The 20,023-nt window shown below is 42.5% G+C and overlaps 2 protein-coding genes across 2 annotated transcripts in view; one reads left to right on the forward strand and one right to left on the reverse strand.

The window, feature by feature from the left end:
- The window catches only part of MCM9 (minichromosome maintenance 9 homologous recombination repair factor), a 49,420-nt gene that overhangs the window by 10,871 nt on the left and 18,526 nt on the right, over window positions 1–20,023 (reverse strand). Inside the window, exons 8-9 of the mRNA XM_071548969.1 lie at window positions 3,113–3,287; window positions 897–1,099 (exon numbers count right to left, since the gene is read on the reverse strand). Coding sequence (XP_071405070.1) covers window positions 897–1,099; window positions 3,113–3,287 — 378 coding nt within the window. The remainder of the gene's footprint in view (window positions 1–896; window positions 1,100–3,112; window positions 3,288–20,023) is intronic.
- ASF1A (anti-silencing function 1A histone chaperone) lies at window positions 7,397–19,616 on the forward strand. The gene is made up of 4 exons (XM_071548968.1): window positions 7,397–7,783; window positions 11,276–11,391; window positions 15,810–15,986; window positions 17,766–19,616. The coding sequence occupies exons 1-4, from the start codon at window positions 7,675–7,677 to the stop codon at window positions 17,976–17,978; spliced, it is 615 nt and encodes a 204-aa protein (XP_071405069.1). The 5' UTR covers window positions 7,397–7,674; the 3' UTR covers window positions 17,979–19,616.

Here is a 20,023-nt window from a genome sequence, read left to right on the forward strand (position 1 = left end):
ATTACTGTGCTTTTGGGGCATACTGGCTGGTCTGTACACTAGTCTTAAAGGACTTGGTCAAATTCCAGTGCAGAATTTTACACCATCTAATCCCTCTCCTATCAAAATGCACAGTAAAGCCTCCAGTAATGTCAGCAGAACTGCTCAGTCAGCCTCACTGCCCACCAGATGGTACAGGCAGTACCAAGTGTTCCGGAATTCCTTACAATGAAAAATGCTACATGACTCCGCTCACCGTTTTACCTATCTTGTATGAGCCAAAAGCTACCTGCCATATTCTGAACATGTTTTGTAGGGGAATATTTTGGATAAAGAAGGGAGCTAGCTAAATAAGTTTCCTCTAATCACTTCTTCCATAATGGCAATCACATTCATGTTCCTGAAGTGGATGGGGAAGGGGCTGGTTAAAATCAAACCACACTGCCTTCACTAACTCCAGAGCACACAGCTCCACACCAGGAACACCATTGTTCATTCTTTGAGCCCTGCAGCATGTGCAGCTCTGATCTGTTCTGCCTGAATTAGGTTCCCCATTAACATCAAGTACAATTGCATGGAGTTTAGGATCTGCAGATCACACAATGTAAAGACACAAGATGGAAACCAACCACTTGCTGAGCAGCCTGGGTTGCAATCTCTTGTAAATGATCCCAGAGTAAAAGTATAGTGTTCTCAGCTCATCACTCTTAATTAATTAGTGATTTCTATCTTAGTCCTACTTGAAAAACAACCACACAGCAGAAATTCACCATAACAAAAACATATTCACTGATTAATATGAAAGACTCAAGGATAATAAAATAAACAAAGGTAGGGTAATAAAAAACCAAGAAAAAACAAAACCAGAACCAACCAATCAAAAAAAACACCTCATAAATTAAAAAGACTACTCTTACCTTTATTTTGCAAGATGAAGGATGAAATGATGCGGTCCCATTCCTCATTCTTTGTATCTAACAACACTAAGACCAGGTCAAATCTGCTCAACAGGGGACTGCCAAGAGCTATGTTGACAGAGACAGACTCATTAGGGTCATAATGGCCTTTTGGGTTTGTTGCTGCCAGAATAGTTGTCCTTGTATTAAGCTTGCACACCAAGCTAGAAGAAAATATGGTGAACATTATGGTTGAATTAAATTGGGTAGGGAAAATAATTCCAAAGTGTTTAAAAATTTTCATGTTTTTTTGCTATAAAGAGCACACCTTACCTTGAAAGACCTTAAGAGCTAAACAATGTACACAGTTTTTGTATTAATTTTTATTATATGTACAGCTTTTCTCAGTAAGAGAGTAACAACTAGAGAGACAGTGATCAGGATACCAAAAGTAACTGACTAATATTGCCACAAGTAATCTCTATATACAGCTAGGTCCCTAAATAGTGAAAACCAACATTACTTTTCAGATAATAAAATAAAACATAACATACATATGTTTTATTCCTGTGTGCAAACATGAACCTGAACTGAAGCAAACAACCATGGCAACCATATCGACTGAGGCAGCTAATTTCCTCTCTTACCCATGATGCCCCAGCATGTACTTTTAGATGTGGGGAGAGATTATTTTATTCTAGTAGTCTGAATGCACTCTTTTTGGTTAAGGCAGCAGCAGCATTCTAACTTTGGTTTGTCACTGAGCTATTTCTAGTCAGCTCCTGAGTAACTGCAGCCTCATGTCCAAAGTTCTATAACTGAGAGGAAGGACCACAGATCTTCCACTAGCTTATACCCAACAGGAAGAAAACCTTATCTCCCATGCACCAAAATAAGACCTAATTTAACAAGGCACTTAACCTATCTGTGCTAAGATACTACTCAAAAAATCCTCATTGTATGGTAGTCCTTCAAAGTGAGCAACCGAGGCTACATGTGCAAGTTAGTACACAGTGTTTGGAGTCTACAAAACCCAACCAAATGCAACAAGAAACCCAGCTAAAATGTGTTGCTGTCTTACTAAGGAGACAGGACCATGTTGATTCCAAATATTTGTGCCCAGCTGCATTACTGGCAAAGGCTAGTTATCACCCAGGTGAGACTGACATCACTTCACTGGTGTCTGCCAAAGAGGCTAGAAATGCTCAGAATAAGGAAATGACATGATCAGTTAGAGTAGCCAAGATGTGATAGGAGCAAGAGCTGAGCTGAAGGCAATATAAAGGAATACGGAAAGGGTGATTCCTTCTGAGTAGCAGGAATTGCAGTAATACGAGCCAGGAAATTATTTGGGCCTGGACAAGAACTGTATATAATTGACAGAATGAAATATGAGCTCAAACATCCAAGTGGTGGGTAGGGGTGGTGGCAGGAATAGCAGATTTGAACACACACTACTTTGAAAAAAGAGAGGAGGAACTTAAAGTAAGCAGGAGTTTATGTTTATGCCATGCCCAACACATAAAATTCAGCAGCATGGAAATCTCTTGGTCTGCTTTCTTTACCATGCAGTATTATTGGGTTTGACAGGACAAGAGGACATAACATCAAGCTGTGCCAGGGGAGGTTCAGGTTGGACATCAGGAAGAATTTCTTCACTGAAAGGGTGGCCAAGCATTGGAATGGGCTGCCCAGAGAGGTGGTGGAGTTACCATCCCTGGAAGTGTTCAGGCAATGACTGGACATGGCACTTAGTGCTATGGTCTAGTGGATATGGTGGTGATCAGTCAAAGGTTAGACTTGGTGATCTCAGAGGTCTTTTCCAACTTAATTGATTCTATGATATTGGTGAAATGAAGACCTACTTTCTGAGTTACAACAAAAAAAGTTACAAAGTTCCTCATTTCACGTATGACTGCTATGACCACTTGCAGCAAAGGACAAGGAAAAGAACAAGTTTTCTTAGGAAAGTGCCTGGCCTACAGTGGTAGATTCAAAACAACAGTGAAAGAAGGGATGTACTTAGTCTGATTGCTTGCGACCTCTGGTCCAGTGCACTGTCCTTTGAAACGCTGACTCCTCTAGTTTAAGAATACTGCTGACAACAAAACTATTAAGTACCACAAGGAAAAGAGATATATTTAATCAGCATGACAAACCTCCTTCCAACTTGTAAGTACAAGAGAAACATCAAACATCCTATGTTGTTTTATCACATATGTTAACATGCCACTTACCCTGCCTTTGCAACACTGATGGTTTGTTGCTCCATTGCTTCATGGATACTGGTTCTGTCATGTTCTTTGATACTGTTGAACTCATCAATGCAACAAAGTCCTCCATCTGCAAGCACCAGTGCTCCAGCTTCCAAATTCCACTCCCCAAAGTCCTTCACAGCAGTCACTGTCAAGCCTGAAGAATCAATTGCCTTGATCAGTCTTTTCCTTAAAATGCAGGAGCACACTTGAGTGAAAGAAAGGGACCTAGCACACTGACTTGTGCCACGGACAGAAGGCAAACCAGCAGGGTAGCTCCACCGCATACCTCTACCACATAACTCACTCTACAGGTACTGGGAGGCAAACCCACGAGTGTTGTGGCAGGTTAGCCTGGAGCTGTGGAGCAGATTCTGTTAAGCTTCCCATGTTTGATTGTGATTTTTTTAGGACTTTGTTAAGTGACCAGAAGAGATTGGGCTAAGAAGACTGTATGTCTGCCAGATAATATTGAAAATTAGGGAAAATGCAAAGATCACAAAATTATGGAATGGACTCATTCATGTCCTCTTCAACTACTAAAACAGGCAAAAATTTGGAGCTGCAAAGTTTAGAAAAAGAAATATATTTCAGTCATCATATAACACTTTGCCCCAGGCAGCAGAGGCAAATTCTTCCCTTAAACTAAGGCAATTAAATTTCTTTATGAGATTTTGGGTCCCTCCAAGTATTAAGCAAAAGTGAAAATCCAAAGATCCCCAAGGATGAACTGGGGGAAGAAAAATAAACAAAAGGCTTCCCAGTAAATCTACACATTATACAAGACACTATGTGGATGGCAAGTCTAAAACCCTGCACAACTGTGGAAACAGCCACACATTAGCAAGTACGTGCAGCTCCTTTCAATCCTTCCATTCCCTATTTCCCAGCTTCTTCTCTATCTTTAGCCCTCGTTTTTCACTACAGTATTCAGCTCAAAATATCCTAGTAGTTGACAAGCTGCAACCAGCCTAAAATCTCCTGGAATTCTGTGACAAAACGTGCACAAGAACCTCCCTCCCCGTCATTTGGTTCAGGGAAGAGAGGCTGCAGAGAACTCCTCATTGCAGCACAGCCCATGACAGTACCCACTGGTTCGCTTGTGGCCAGCAGGAAGTTACTGGAAATACATTATGTTTTCTGCTAACTTCAGCTTGCTGTAAGGAATCTCCTCCACCATGTCCAATCATACTTGTCTTCCTGGACTCTGCACAAAATAACCTGGGCAGTCAATCACACATCAGAATTATGAAAACACAAAATAACCACACCAGGCAGTACTGGAGCCTGGCTGTGCATTAATTTCCATGCAGAATCTCTTCCTATGGTGAGGATACACAACTCACACACCCCGCCCCAAGCACTGGGCACTCTGCTGTGTCCCCACAGAGGTGTGAAGAATGTCATTACTGATGGCTAAGGATTTTAGTATATTTTGTAGATTTTTGAGATTATTTAACTTACATAGATTCTCCTAGGTTGTTCACATCTTAGGTGAGTTACTAAAGCTCTTTCTCATGGATTGGTGAGCTTTCTCATGCCCTGCCAAGGCCATGGTGCTTGTAAGAAACCACCTGTAGATAGCGTGAAGACAAAACACAAGAAGAAGGCCTGAAAGTTCTAGAACTTCTCCAAGGGGCAGTTCTGATAACCTCTATGGGTGGGGCACAGAGGGAAACGAGAATCATGGTTGGTTATAGATATCTTATATGGTAATTACTGGAGAAGTTATAAAAGCTGTGACTTCCCTGGTCATGTGTGGGCATATATGTGTGCATGTCTGTATGCACGTCTGTGTGCATGTCCATGTGCATGTCTGTGTGCACGTGTGGGCCTGTGCATGTGTGTGTGCAGACCTCGGGTGTGCACCTTGAAAGCTTTCAATAAAGGTATACCATCTATCTTTCTCCATTAATATTGTTTCTGAGTGTCTATTTCCACAGGAATTTAGGCATCAGGCAACACTACAGTGTTGTGTCACTTCTGCCTGTGCCCTGTGGTGGCAGCCATGGGACAGCCTCCTCGCAGGGCTGCTGTGCCACGCAAATGGCTTCCTCTGCTGCACAACATGGCACTCCAGCTGCACAGGGAACGTGCACTGTCTCACAGCCAATTGTGTTACCCATCCCTCCTTCTCAAACAGAGGCAGGGGATGGTTTCCCGACAGCACAGCTGTGTAGCAGGCATGCTCCGTTCCCTACACAGCCCCTCTGTTGGTGGCCTCTCCAGCAGCAGTGGCACAGCCGAACTCGGGCCATGCTGTCGCCTGTCCCACTGGGGCACCCACCAGCAAACCTGCAAGCAAACCAGCAAGCCTTTGCTCAGGGGCTCCCCACAGCCAAGTGCTGCCCCATGGCCAAGAGGTTGGTGCCGTGGGGCTGATGGGGCAGTGCAGCCTCCCGCGGGGTCAGGCTCATGAGCCTGATACCCTGCACAGCCCCGACACGGGGGTGACCTGGCACCTGGGACCCCAGCAGCACCCAGACCCACCACAACCAGCACGGAGAAACGAAAAAAACCCACAAACACGACAAAGAGCTGAAACCACCCCAATCCACAAGGGCCTCACAGCACATGGCAGAGCCCCACAGGAATAGCCTGCAAGTGAATCGCTGCTTTCATTCTTATTAGGGAATGCTGAAAGACTCATGCACCTTCCTGTTTGATTGGATTAGTTTGGTGCATTTTGACAGTAAAATTGCTTATTCTGGGAAGTGTTGAGAACAATTCCATGGTGAGTGCTGGATGAGAGTATTTTCACTCTTCCCAAGCATTGCAGCTGCTGTTTATACAGGACTTCACATTGCACATTCTTAGCATATAAAAACCCACCTAGGATTCCTTTAAACACTTGTGAATCTTCCCCTTTATAAATAAGGCTAAATAAAACTTTTAAAGGAGCCCTTGCATCAAGTAGCTTTTTGCCTTGTTCAGATATAGTGCTTCTTATATTCTTGCCTGAAGCAGATTGATAAAAGATTATGTTTTGTTCCTGTTCTACCCATGGCTGTAATTTAGTTATGATATTTTGCCCTACTATTCTTCCAGCCTCCATTTTAAGCTGAGGGCACTTCCCAAGGTGGGTGTGGTCTCATATTGTTTAAAACATGCAGAGGATGAACATTTTGAAAGCAAATTAATTTCTTCTTTGGCCCATATAAACCTTTACAGTTCACACAGCTTTAAATACAAGGTAATACACCAGGAAACATATCTATATCAATCTGAGCCTTCTTATTCCTTAAATAGGCAGTTAAATGCCTCCCTGACACTTGACCCTGTCAGGTCTCAGAAGCCAAGCAGGGTCAGCCCTGGTTAGTACTTGGATGGGGAGTCCTCCTGGGAATACCGGGGGCTGTAGGTTCTAGTCCTGAGGACTTCACTGTCACCATCCAAGCTCGCTTGGCCATGGCAGATGAACCTTATGAGCATGTTTAGTTGTATACATGCATGGGCAGAAAATATCATTTGTCTAAAAAAGGATGATATCTGACACAAATCCTACATCCAGGAAAGGCTCTGAAAGCTCATATACAGCTTGTTGATTTGATGGAGTGTTTTTCTGTGTGACATCTCTTCTCCCATCTGATATTACAGAATCACAGAAAACCAGGTTGGAAGGACCTCAAGGATCATCTGGTTCAACCTTTCTTGGCAAAAGCAAGATCCAGACAAAATGGCCAAGCACGCAGCTGAATCTTAAGAGTTCTGCACACGCTGTGCCTCACCTAAAAAATCCACTGCACAGGCTCCAAGGACACACCCACGTGGGTAGAGCCCTTCCCAAATCTTCATTCACAGAGCCTAGCCATACATTCCTTTAATAACAATGTGGTAGGCATGATAAATACACTCCCATGAGCTATACGCCAGCAATGGAAATAAATCCACACCTTGGGATTTAACATTTTTTCTTTGCAAATAAAATTCTTGCAGGGCCATAGCTTTCAAACCCATCTACAGATGGTTTCACACCTATCTACTTCTTAGTTGTTAAGAGCTGACCAGGAGTTACACGGTAAAACCTTTCCCCTCCCTTGGACTTCAATTTTTTTTTAAGGCACACAGAACGAAGGGGCTGTCGATGAGCTCTGTGTCCCTTTCCTGGCAGTCAAACCCCAAGGATGCCGCTCACTCCCCCGCCCCGCGGTGCCGGTTGCAGGCGGGCGGTTGCGGGCGCTGCCCGCGCGGGGGCGCTGCCGGGGGCGGCGCGGGGCGGGCGGGCGCGGGAGCCGCTCTGGCCGGCGCTCGGTGCCCGCGGAGGGAGGGCCCTCGGCCGACGAGCGGCCAATCCGGGCGGGCGCTGGCGGCGAGCAGGGGCAGAATGGGCTGTAGTTGAGTGAAATAGGGAAAGCGGCGAAGAGTGTGGAGCGTTCCCGGTGTAAATAAAAGGGGAGGAAAAAAAAAAGTTTGTGGAAGTCGCCGCCCTGCAGCCTCGCTCGGGCAGCGGCGCGGGGGCTGGTGCGCTGCGGGAGCCCGGCACGGAGGACTTCGGTGCGCGGCGTTAACACGCTCTGCCTATTGTTTGTGTTTTTTTCCAAAATATGGCAAAGGTTCAGGTGAACAATGTAGTGGTGTTGGATAATCCTTCTCCTTTCTACAATCCTTTCCAGTTCGAAATCACATTCGAGTGCATAGAGGACCTGTCTGAAGGTGAGTACATTTTCTCTCCCCGGTACGGATTTTGCGACCCCAGGCTCTGAGCTCGGGGCTTTTTAGGCTTAAACTTTGCACAGGCCTGCGCCTACAATTTAGCAGTGTCTGCTCCTTGGCCGCATCGCCGTGCCGAGCCGAGGGGCTGTGCCGGCCGGGCGAGGGGCTGTGCCGCTCCCGCCGAGCCCGGCGCCGGGCAAACTTGGCGTTGTCCGCCCGCCCTGGACGCCGCGCCGGGCCCGCCGCCTGTCCCCGCCGCCGGCGAGGCTGCGAGCTGCCGCAAGTTGCGAGGAACTTGTTAGAGTGGAGGTAGCCATGTTGCCAGCTTTGTGTGTGCGTGGGGGGAGCGAGCGGGAGACAGGAGGGTTGAGCCGGGCTCGGCGGCCGCGCATCCCCGCGGCGCTCGGGATGCTGCGCCTGCAGCCGCGGCCGTGCTCGGAGCGCGGAAACAGCTCCGCGGGGATGCTTTGGTTGACCTCGTGCTCCATTTTAATACTAAAAAGAAAAAAAAAATTGAGAGAAAAAAATTCACGGTGGGAGGCAGGGGCGGGCGGGCTGGCCCCGGGTGCTGGCAGGGGGTCGGTGCGCGGGGCAGGGGGTCGGCTCGGCTCGGCGCGCTGGCTGCAGGCACCCCCCGCGGGGGAGGGGGCCGCCGCCTGCCACTATTTTTGGAAGTCACTCGAAAGTTACGGGCGGCGCCAGCCCGAGGGGGGTGGCTCCGGCCTGGCCACCCCGCGGGGACCCCAGTCCCGAGCCGGGGGCTGTGCCGCGCTCCCGCCTTGTCCCCGGGCCGGGCGGGCCGCGGGCCGCCCTCGCCCCGCTGCGCTCCGCAGCGCCGCGCCCCGGCGGCCGCGGGACGAACCCCGAGAGGCCGCGCGTCGCCCCGCGGGCGGGAGTTTCGAACGGCGCGGGGCGAGCAGGGAACGCGGGGCGCTCCCGCAGCGCCGCGGGGCGGGACAGCGGCTGCTGCCCAGCAGCAGGAGGAGGAGGAGGATGCCGCCCGGCTGGGGCTGCTGTGAGCGGGAGGGCACAGCTGCCTGGCTGGCAGGTGGCGGAAGCCCAGCGCCGCTTGCTCGCCAGGGAGCCCCGCGGGCGGAGGGGCGAGGGCAGGGCCGAGGAGAAGGGCAGCTGGGTGCTGTCCCGGCTAAGCCTGGGTGCTCTCGCCCGGCAAGCTCGCCATCGCTGCGGCTCAGCTCGCCTCACCCCGCCGGCCTCTGCAGCAGCGTGTGCTCGTGTGTGCCGGCATGGGGCTGTGACAGTGCACGCAGGGAGCGAGGGAGGGAGGGACGGCCGCGGTGGCGGGAACTTCAGAGGAAGTCTCGCCTGAGCCAGGGATTTCCTCTAGGCTTCCGCCGCCGGTCCCGAGCCCTTCTGCGGCTGGAGCTGTGCTCCGTGCCCCGGGTGCTGGCTGGATCTCTGCAGCCAGCCTGGCCTCATGTGAGGCACAGCACTGGACCTCTCGTTGGCACCTGCTGTGGCAGGTGGCAGTGCCCGTCACAGGGGTTGGTGCAAGGTGTTAGGGTTTTCCTTCCAGTTGCACACAGCTGTATCTGATGTGCTCCTCACACTCTGGATTTATGTTAAAGTTAATCCTGGACAGCCAGGATGAGAAGAATTACAGATGGTCCAAGGAAAATTCTCAGTTTCCTTCCCCCACCTAAATGGAAGATAACACTGTTCATCCCAAATTTATCATGTAGTCTATCTTGTGCATTTAAAAAGTCTGTCTTGTGCATTCAAAAATAAGATTAAACATAGCCTTTGCATACTTGGTGAAAAGTCATTGCCTTAGCTTTCCTATGCTGCTAATACATCTGTTTACTGTGGTGTTTCCTCTTTGGGTAGTTCTGTGCAACACTGATCTTAAAATTTGTAATTCACAAATCCCAGACCTCTCTTCAAGTTGTTCTGTATCAAGGTACTTAACCTAAACAACATTAAGTTTGCTATTAAACGTATAATTGAAAACTTACTTTTTAAAAGTCCAGTTTTAGGACTAAATAACAATGGTTTAGAATGAGCTTTATATTGTTTTCCTAGAATAATGGCATAGGATGGTGTGATAAGCAGTTTAGCCTAAAAGTCCTCACTTCTTGTAAAGTAGTAACTTGTCCTCAGATGAAGACAAGAAAGCTCCTTAATTGTCCTGGATGAGTACCTTGCAATACTGTCAACAGCTGGTACTACATGCTTAAGAGGTAAATAAAACCTCTGATACAGTACGTGGCCAACTGTGCTGTGCTGTACAGAGGAGTAAACCCCCTTCCCAAGCCCTATTTGTTAGTTACACCTGGAAAACCTGCAGTGATGATAAGCATAATAAGAAGAATTCACTAATGAGAAGAAACAATTGCAATCCTAAAGCAGCCAAGTTCTGTTGAAGTGCTAAGTTTTTTTTTCTATGCTTAAGTACTATTCCTGCATCAAGAAACCACAATGCAGACCTTTGAATTTTGCGAAGTGTAGTTATCAAACAAATGTAATGGGGTACAGGTTTGTGCTTTTGCATAGCTAAGGGGGGGGGGGGGGGGGGGAAATGCACTAGGTCAGTTTTTAAGTACAGTTCTAAAGCAACAGTTCCATTATTAAAAAAGTGTCAGTCGTAGTTTTTGTAATGGTGATCTGAAACCCAACAGTCTGTCTCTTAAGATAATTCCCATATGTGTATTTACTTATGTGTTTTTCAATCAAAAAGAGAAGGTGAAAAGCTGGCCCAGGAAGAGCTAATGAGGGCTAATTTGCAATTTCAACTTTCAAACACCTGTGAGGGAAAGGGTGAGTTATTAAAACTGAAGTGAAAGAAATACTTGGATTTGGAGCATTATTTTAAGAAGTAAAATACTACATTGAAATTTTTTTCTGCCTATAATTCAATTTCAGGATGCAGATAAAATGCAAGCACCAGTATATTTAAGAATATGATCTAGTCACGCTACAACAATTTTACATACTTTGTGGGTTACACAAGTGAGGTGTGAAGGAATGGGGACATAGAGTTAGCTTGCCTAGTGCTTACACAGTGGGTTTTCTTACTCAACCATCTTCTGTAATCTGTGCAATTTAAGGTGTGAGGTGTGTATGTGGAAAGTGGGAATTTGTAGGTGGGAGGTGAGTCAGTATTAAAGGCATGCAGTGCGCTATAGGTGTCTATAGGCCGCATTCCTCTGCTGCAGCTGTTGACAGACTTGGAGAAGATGCTGAACGTGCCATCCAAGGGCCTGTTCTCTGTATAAAATTTGAAAATTAACCTCACTCTGAAAATAGGGTGATTCCTATGGTTCCAACTGACCAGAGGGACAGTGTGGAATCAGGTTCATGGGGTTAGGGTCAAGCATCATTAAATCTCCCCCACGAGGACAGGTCCTTGTTATTTTAGGCCTGTTGCCAAAGAAGCAATTTTAAGCTACACAAAACTGCAGACAGATAAGAGCTGAAGACCCTTAACTGTAATGATAAGTAACACTTGGTTTTTTTTATTCTGTTTTGCTTTAGATTTGGAATGGAAAATAATTTACGTGGGTTCAGCTGAAAGTGAAGAGTATGATCAGGTGTTAGATTCTGTTTTAGTTGGACCTGTTCCTGCAGGCAGACACATGTTTGTATTTCAGGTAAGTTTGATTTAATGGTTTCTAAGAAGTAGTTGTGCTAACCTGTTTAGAGATGACTGTTTCAAACTAAGAGGCACTTGAGAAATAATGGTAAGCTAGGAAAAATACTTGTAAACTCCTCAGATACGATAGACCTCCCTTTAAAGTCTGCTCACGAGCTGACATTTCGTGCCCCTGATATTTTGTGGTTGTATTTTTCATTTGTGGTATCAATAATTAGAGACAGTGACAAGCACAGTTCCCACAGCTACTGATAACTTAGACCAGTCTGGTTTGTAAATATATTCTAGATCCCTAGGTATTTAGAAGTGCCTGTTCCTGGTTTACACCAGCACCATCAGGCTCATGCAATTGGTGGCAGTTTCAGACAATCAAGAGCACTATGTTAATGCAGACAACACCTTCAGAAGATCAGTGTAAAACTCAGCCAGAACACTAAAAGAAACTAATTTCTATTTGGCAGGGCCCATGTTCAACCATAATGTTTGGCTAAGCATGCTAAATCATAACAAAATACAATGATTTCTAAAATACAGTGGTAGATAGTAGCCATTTAGGAAAAAAGCGTGTAGATCAAGACTGTGCAACAAAATCTAGAGCATGTGACAGTCCTATAAAATACTGCTGTTAAAGCCAAAAGGTAATAGGAATTATGAAGGGAAAGAAAACGGGGAAAGAGCAGCACTAAGATGGCTTCCTAGCCTGCTCTGATTTCTTTTTCAGTCATCAAAATGGGAGGTGGGGAGGAAACCTGAAGTGGACTTTCCTGATTTCTTCTAGCAGCATTTTTTTGTTTGTTTGGGGTAGCTTCTTTAGTGGTGGTAATTGTTTTCAGGGTTTTTTGGGTTTTTTTTTAGTGTTGTTGGGTTTTAATAATCAAAACTATAATTTTGATTAAAACAAACACTTTTCTCTATGGAATACTAAATTTTTCTTGTAAACTGAGAGCAAAATCCATCAGATGAAAAATCTGATAGAAACTGAATGTGCCTTACTAGATAAGGACCCTGCTACTTTCCCAAATATTATAAATTCACTCAACTAATGGCAAATGCATGCTGGAGTATGAGCACTAAAAACCCCAAAGTGCTAATGAATACATGTTCTTATTTGTTACTGTAACTATTTTAAAATGCTGTCAGCATTTTTGAGGCATCTTGATTAATCCGGTAAGTTCCAGGGAAGTTTTGGTTGGGTTTTGTGATTTGTTGTTGTGGGGTTTGCTTTTCCTTAAAGGACAGGCAAAAGGAATAGGATTAGGCCGGAAGTGACATTTCTCAGCCATAGATGTGCAAATCAGTCTTGAAACATTCCGGTTTGGTTTTGGAGCCAGGCCTAATTTTTCCACACTACAAATAAAGCAGATGTGTAACAAATGCAGCATTTATTAACAGTTCTTCCATTTTCAAGCAATTATAGCTTATGGCATTAATTGGTCAGAAATAGGTGATCCTCTGTTGCCCTCCAAGGGGCTACCTTGTGGCAGTGCGTGCAGAGGAATCAGCTGGCATTTATGCTTCTAATGTCAAAGATGTTATCAGTTAAAGATTCATTGCTGATGGTGATGGGAAGGAGCAGGAAGCAGGTGCCTAAAAAGGCATGTTTTGGCTGTATGATTGGGAAGGTCTCAAAAAGTAAATTACTAGTTTTGCAATTTATGTAGAATGGACTCTGCAGTTGTATCCTGGTTATAAATGACACCACAGCTAAATTAGGAGGAGGTAAGTAGGCGTTTTGCTCAGATTGTAGTGGGTCCTGTAAGAGACTCCTGTGTTATATTAAAGTATGCCTTTTATTTCTTTCCAAAGTACTGTTGGTCTGAGGATATTATGCTTCAAAAGCTCTGGATTTCAGGTGAGGGTAGGACTGAGCTAATGTGTACGCAGGAGTCCACTAAAACCCAAAGTGCTGCAAAAAGCCTTTGCAGATGACTGAAGCAATTTTATTTTTTGCCAAACTGAAGCTGACTGGGATACGGAGAGAACAAGCAAGGGAAGTCGAGACTGGGGCAAAGCACAGAACTGCGGGAGGCATGTAATATAAAGAAAAGAGATTGTGTGCACCAAGGAAAGCATAAGGAAAGGACCTTTGTGGAGGTGTGTGTTTCAGCTAATGCTGTGGATCTTTCCAGATAGGAAAATGGCTGAAATATCTACTAAAATGGAGTACCACACAGGCAGAATACAAAGGATGGTAAAACTACCTTAGCTGAAAGGAAGCTGTGTATCAGGTTCAGCCTCACATACAGAAAGATGGACAATCAATGTACTTTTCACTTATACAAGCAGCACCCCCCCTTTTTTTTACAAAAACCAAACCAACACCCCTCCCCCCCCAAAAAAAAACCAAACAACCCACATTTAAAAAGGTTTCAATAGTGAAGACCCACAGCTTGGGCTATTTATTTCTAAATGCCAAGATATACATAGTGAAACCTGATTTTTTCTCTCTATGCACTTCAGGATTTGTAATAAAATCACAGAAATTTCTTTTTTGAGCATACAAACACATAATTTACTATCTTTAAGTGAGAATATGACCTTTGCTACCTACTCCACAGTTACAGCTATGTGAATAAATATCTTGTGGAAAGGTAAGATAACTCGAGAGATCATATCCATTGAGTGATTTCATAAAATTCTTAATTTATAGTATAAGAATGGAATATAAAGACAGTTGATTTTTATGTAAAAATTTATCTACTGCCTTGCTTTGCCTAAATAAATATATATACATATATCAAATACCAAAATATCTGTTTGCAGCTGCACATTCACCACTTGATCATACTAAACTTTTCTTTTTTGTTGTTCCACCTGTGTACGATCATTTGGTTCCTGAGCAATTAAGAGGTTTGACATCAAAGGTGGGAAGTTCAAAATTTGAGAATGGTTTTAAACAGTCTCCATTATGTTTTCCACACAGCAAAACAATGCTTGAGAGTTAAGTAGGATTAGAACAGAGTATTTCCTTGGGTCGAGAAGTGTGTCATAGGGTATTAAAAGACACAGAATGACAATGAGAATCTGGAAAACTAAAATCCTACATTAAGATGTCAGTTGAGTTTCATGAGAGTTAAATGGAACAGTGTCCTTTTGCTGTCCATTACTGCAGAATTTAAAGTAATCAAGTGGTTCTGTTAGAACAAGACTACTGAATTAAAATACTGATTTAATCTGTGTTGGCAGTTCTTGTGGTTCCCTCAAGCTTCTGCACTTGTCCTGTTCATTGGTTATCTTTTCCATATCCATATGCAAGTTGTAAAGCCATTTGGTCATTTTCTGTTTCCCTCAGGGCTGGAGGAAGTTGTGTTCTACCTGATGCCCTGGGGTTTTTTTCTGCTCTCTCTGGTGTATTTGTACCTGAGGTCTGACCCATCTAGTCCTCCTGCAAAGTATCTACTTCTTACAAAAAGCTACACTGCTTTGAAGGCTTAGAATTGAAGTTGCAAAGAGTAGAAGCCAGTGCTGCCTGAGCAGTAGCTCCCAAATTTCACTGGGCTGGAGCATATATATACTACAGAAAAGTAGGGATGAGAAGGATAACAGGAATTAACTGTGTTTATCCTCTGTCCTTAGGCAAGGTTTGTTAAACCCAAACCATTCAAACACACACTATTAATACCAATTTGTTCTTCCAACACGTATTTTATCAATAAATATGGAGTTAAGAAGCATTTTAGGGGACCGATGTGAGCCACATTTTACGAGGCAAATTTTATTGATAAGAAAACTGCACAGCCATGTTAAGAAACGACATTGAGGAAGATTGGCTATTAATTAGGTTTGCATATTGGCTGAAAATGCCAGGTGTCTTACAGAGACAATGCATTTAACTGCATAAATTTTAACAAACATAGGTATTAGGAAAGAGTCAAAGTGGTTTATTCCTTTCCTAGAGATCTGGGGGACAGCTCAAACCTCACTGTAGCCCATTTCTGCTCTTCTTGCTAAGTATAAATCACTGTCTGTAGTTTTAAGGATTTAGTCTTGTTAAAAACACACACACAGACCAAATTAACTTTGAGGATACAAAAGAAAGTAACGTTGCTCTACTGAATTACTAAGATGGGCTGGAGAACAATAGCGCTGTAGATTGGAGTGGTGTTAGTACACCTGCTTGAACAATAATTCAGCTGATGATATATTTAAAAGCAGTTTTGGATCTAACCTGCGTAATCACCCATGAGAAATGTCACCCAACAACATTGCTGTATTTTAAGTAATTCTGTCTCTGCAGGATAGTGCCCTAAATCTAGGGTTGATGTTGTGAAAACAGGTATATTTTCTGGTTAACTTTAAGAACAGTTTTAAATATAGTCACTACACAGCTGCTAAAACATACTATTTAAGGTGGTCCTTATAGAAAGGCATATAATGTCAATGTTATTTTAATTTATCTTTCCCTTTCACCTTTAGGCTGATGCCCCTAACCCAGGGCTTATTCCAGATGCAGACGCAGTAGGTGTAACAGTTGTGCTAATTACATGCACTTACCGAGGTCAAGAATTTATTAGAGTCGGCTACTATGTAAACAATGAATATACTGAAACAGAACTGAGAGAGAATCCACCAGTAAAGCCAGATTTTTCTAAGGTAAGGCATGTTTTGCTCTAGTAAACACCAAGTGATTTCATAAAGTGCATGAATAAGGCACCAAATAATGGAAAATACCTGAAGAAACAAACTACAAGTAACATGTAGCTGTCATAAATTTGGATAATACTGAGAAACTATCGAAAATTTCCACCATCTTGAAGACTTGGCTGTACTTTGACAATGACTGTGTGAAATGAACCATTGGATTTATTGCCACCTGCACCAGGTGCTGACCAAGTGGTTCTGTTCTTCAGGAAAACAGAATAATGCTTTTCTAGGCCCAGTCAACCTGGAACTAAGTTGTAGGTATTAATTTACCAGAGTTGTTACCCACTGTTCTAGTGTCAGAGCTGCAGTTTTGGCAAAACTGTAACAAACAAACAGAAGAACAAGTTAGGTGTAAAATGAGGTAAGTTGGGTAACCTGGTTGGATGATTATCCAATGAATGGACAACTTGACAAGGGAAGTATGCAGACTAAGTTTTAAAACAAGATACCCTTCATGATAACAAACCAGGACTGGAATTAAAAGATGAAGTGATATAGTGTGATTTTTTTTTTCCTATGCTTAACTTAATTTTCAGGGATCAGATACTCAGTATGTTTTCAAATTTACAGCTTGTTTTGAGGATTCTTAAACTTTTGATACATTCTTTTTTCTTTCTTTCATTTAAATCTTAACTTATGTTGGTTGTGAATGCCAAAATGGTGACTTCTTTTAAGCACTTGAATTTAAAAATGCCTAGAACTACTTGTTTTCATTCTCTGTTCTATAGGAAGCTAACTTTGCTCCTGTGAAAAAGAACAGCAAAAGCTGTCATACATTTGTATAAGAAATCCCCTTTGGGACAGAATGGCAACACACAAGTAGAAGGTTATTAAATTAATTAATTGATAGTAATAAATTTACTAGGTGATAAAAAAGAAATGATCTTGTTAGTTTTCATAAGGGGTTGGGAAATATTTAATGAGAGTATACTTTCTTGGAGAATAAAATCAACAAAGCAAACTTCCTTGATCAGTCTTAACTTTCATAATGAGTGTCCAGTGGTGATAATTTGCCATCCTCCATGTACCTATGATCTTTCACCCCTTTCAAGATAAAATGAGCTTTTTTTTTGCTGTATACATTAACAAATGCAACAGGTTTTCAAAGGAAAATGAAGGCCAGCCTAAGATATATGACTAATCATGTCTACTGCCACAGTGTTTGTATCTTCCAAATCTAAGTAATGGTTTTCTACTTTACTTTAAAACTTTAGTAGATAAATCTACTTAGTAAAATGAGTCTGACGTTTGGTAATTTAAGGATAGGTTGTACTCTTAAACAAGGACGGGAATTTGATGGAATTGATAGTTATTGCAAATACCATAAAGTTGATAACAAAATTTTATGAAGTACTGTGGTTTGCAGAATCTTTGGGAGGTAAAACTAATTTTCTTTACTGAAAGCTGGATAAAAAAATAAAGACTTGCACTTTACATGTGGAGCTCTTACACAGCCTTGAACACATGGAAGGGTTAGAATATCCTCTCAAGAAAGCAGCTATTTTGCTGAGTAGGAGATTGGAGTAAATGAGTAAGTGGTGTGTACTGCTGGTGTGTTTCTGATCCACAGGTAGTAACTATATATTCACGTTTATATAAATTCCCTTTTTAAACAAATTGTTTTACACAAACAAGGCTGCAGGGATTAAGAGGAAAAAAACCCTACATGCATGTGAACTCCAGTTTGAGATGTACGTACTACAATCCATATATTGTCTTCTTTTCCAGCTTCAAAGGAATATTTTGGCATCTAATCCCAGAGTCACAAGATTCCACATTAATTGGGAGGACAACACTGAAAAACTGGAAGATGCAGAGAGCAGTAACCCAAATCTACAGTCTCTGCTTTCTACAGATGCATTACCTTCAGCATCAAAGGGGTGGTCAACATCAGAAAATTCACTAAATGTTATGTTAGAATCTCATATGGACTGCATGTGACTAACCACCATCATTTTGGTACTGTATATGTGTTAAACTGTAAAAACAACCAGAACTATTTCCCTCAAATTCCATAAGTACATAGTTGACAAGCAATGTGAAGAACTTGTTTTAAAACATCCTGTAGAAAGTTTATAAAAAAACCAAAAAAACCCAACAAACAGTATTTGAGCAAATTGTGGAATATAAATACAACTATTTTTAAGTAACTGCCTTTTTTTCTAATGTGTTATTCTATGTGGTCTAAACCAAACCTGATTAAAGTTTATGTATTCTTCCCCTCCCCCTTTACTTTGTAAGCACTATTAAAAGCTAAAAAAAAAGTTTAAAACATTCAGGCAAAATGAAGGAATAATGCCATGTCCTTGTCTCTGATACCCAGACTGCCAAATACAAAGTGCCCTTTAATAGCAGCTTAAGAACAAAACTGTCATTAGATGAAGTGCAAAGAAAAAATCTTGTATTATTAAAAAAAAGTCCAAAAATGTCCTTTTGCTCTGAAAGCAGAGAGCACAGTATAATTTTAGGTGCAAACTTCTTTTGCTTTCAAGGCACATACTGTTACTTTAAGTATGCAATTCGAGATTTACCATCTGCTATTTTAGATTTTAGGACTTTTTTTTTAATCTCCTGCTGCTGTTGTTTAGTCAAACTGGTTTGTTCGGGACAGTGTTTCATGGGGATTTGAGTGGCTTTCTCAGGAAAGAACCTTTTTCAGCCACCCTAATAGCATATATGATTGGTTGGAACGATGCAAGCAATTAGTAGACAGTTCTAAGTGTGAAAAGAAATAGTATGAGTGTCCCCAAAATGCTCTTCTGCAAGATTATTATATACTACTGCTGGTTGGTATGTTTATTTTCAGGTATTTTTTATTCTTGTAGTCTTTTTCAGTAGTAATAAGGAGTTCAGATGTTTTCTTTCATTTTTTTGAAATACCTGGAATTTAAGATTTCTCTGTTTCTTCTCTACTCTTTAGGGCAATTCTATGCACTGGTATAAATCAAGATGCAAACCCTGTTGTGGCAGGCAGAATACATTACTTGCCCTGAAGCTCTTGCACTGAGACATCCCTATTACCTGAGGCATCCTCAAAGACAAAGATATAAGCAGCAAACTATAAAGACTTAAGACATTATTATGACACTAACAATTTAGTTATTCCTTCCAATCCTCATTAGCTTTATAGATTTACTCTGAGAGTTTGTGCAGTTAAATTGTAATCTGTTGTGCCAGATTACAGGAATGTAGTTCTGCTAGTTACTAGTAACTGCCCAAACTCTGAACTCTTGTACATTTTAGGCCCTTCAGAAACCGGTACATTTCATGATGATTGACAGCAGAGCTCTGAATAAAAATAGATGCTTTCTCTTCCCTTTCTGCATTCTCTAATGGGGATGAGGATGTCCATTACTATTTGAAACCATAATTTAATGTGTGTTCTTAAAAATCTCTCTGTAAGTGTTTAAAATGATGACTAGCAATTTAAAATTATTAACACTGTAATATTGGTATGACTTGGCACAATTGGTTCCCTAAACTAGCAGTTGCTTCACTTGAGGGCTGGAGTTCTGTGAACTTTTAAGATCTTTGTTTTTCAATTATATTGCAACTTTTAGGTCTGTAGTGACCTTTTGAGGTTTGTCATGTACTTCATTGTTCTATTTATAAATCTATTTAAGATATCTCTTAAATGTAAGTATGTAAATAACTTAGTCATCTGCTGAAGCATTGACAGGCTTGTGAAATCTGCCTTGACCTAAGGCTACTGTAGTAGCATTTCAAACCCTTGCACCTGTTGAATATTCAAGTGAAAACATGAGCAAATACAGGTTTTAACCAGAATCCATCCATCAGTAACATAAAGGCTTCTTAGAAGCCTTTGACACAAAGTAATGGAAGTTGGACCTGTTGCTGCTATTGTATGGCAGATGTGGCACTAGAATTTGGCACCATCTTACCCAATACAGTAACACATCCTCTATACAGCTGACCCAATTACAGGAGAAAGAGTAGTGTGCTTGGAGAGGAACAACCCTACCTCG

Source organism: Pithys albifrons, chromosome 2, assembly GCF_047495875.1.
Source record: "Pithys albifrons albifrons isolate INPA30051 chromosome 2, PitAlb_v1, whole genome shotgun sequence".
Classification (NCBI taxonomy): domain Eukaryota; kingdom Metazoa; phylum Chordata; class Aves; order Passeriformes; family Thamnophilidae; genus Pithys; species Pithys albifrons.

What these genes read in the sequence shown, in the direction of transcription:
- ASF1A (XM_071548968.1), top strand. Translation starts at nt 7,675, where the DNA reads ATGGCAAAGGTTCAGGTGAACAATGTAGTGGTGTTGGATAATCCTTCT. An exon ending in CATAGAGGACCTGTCTGAAG is followed by an intron (nt 7,784 to 11,275) that starts GTGAGTACATTT and finishes GTTTTGCTTTAG; the next exon opens with ATTTGGAATGGAAAATAATT. An exon ending in TAAAGCCAGATTTTTCTAAG is followed by an intron (nt 15,987 to 17,765) that starts GTAAGGCATGTT and finishes CTTCTTTTCCAG; the next exon opens with CTTCAAAGGAATATTTTGGC.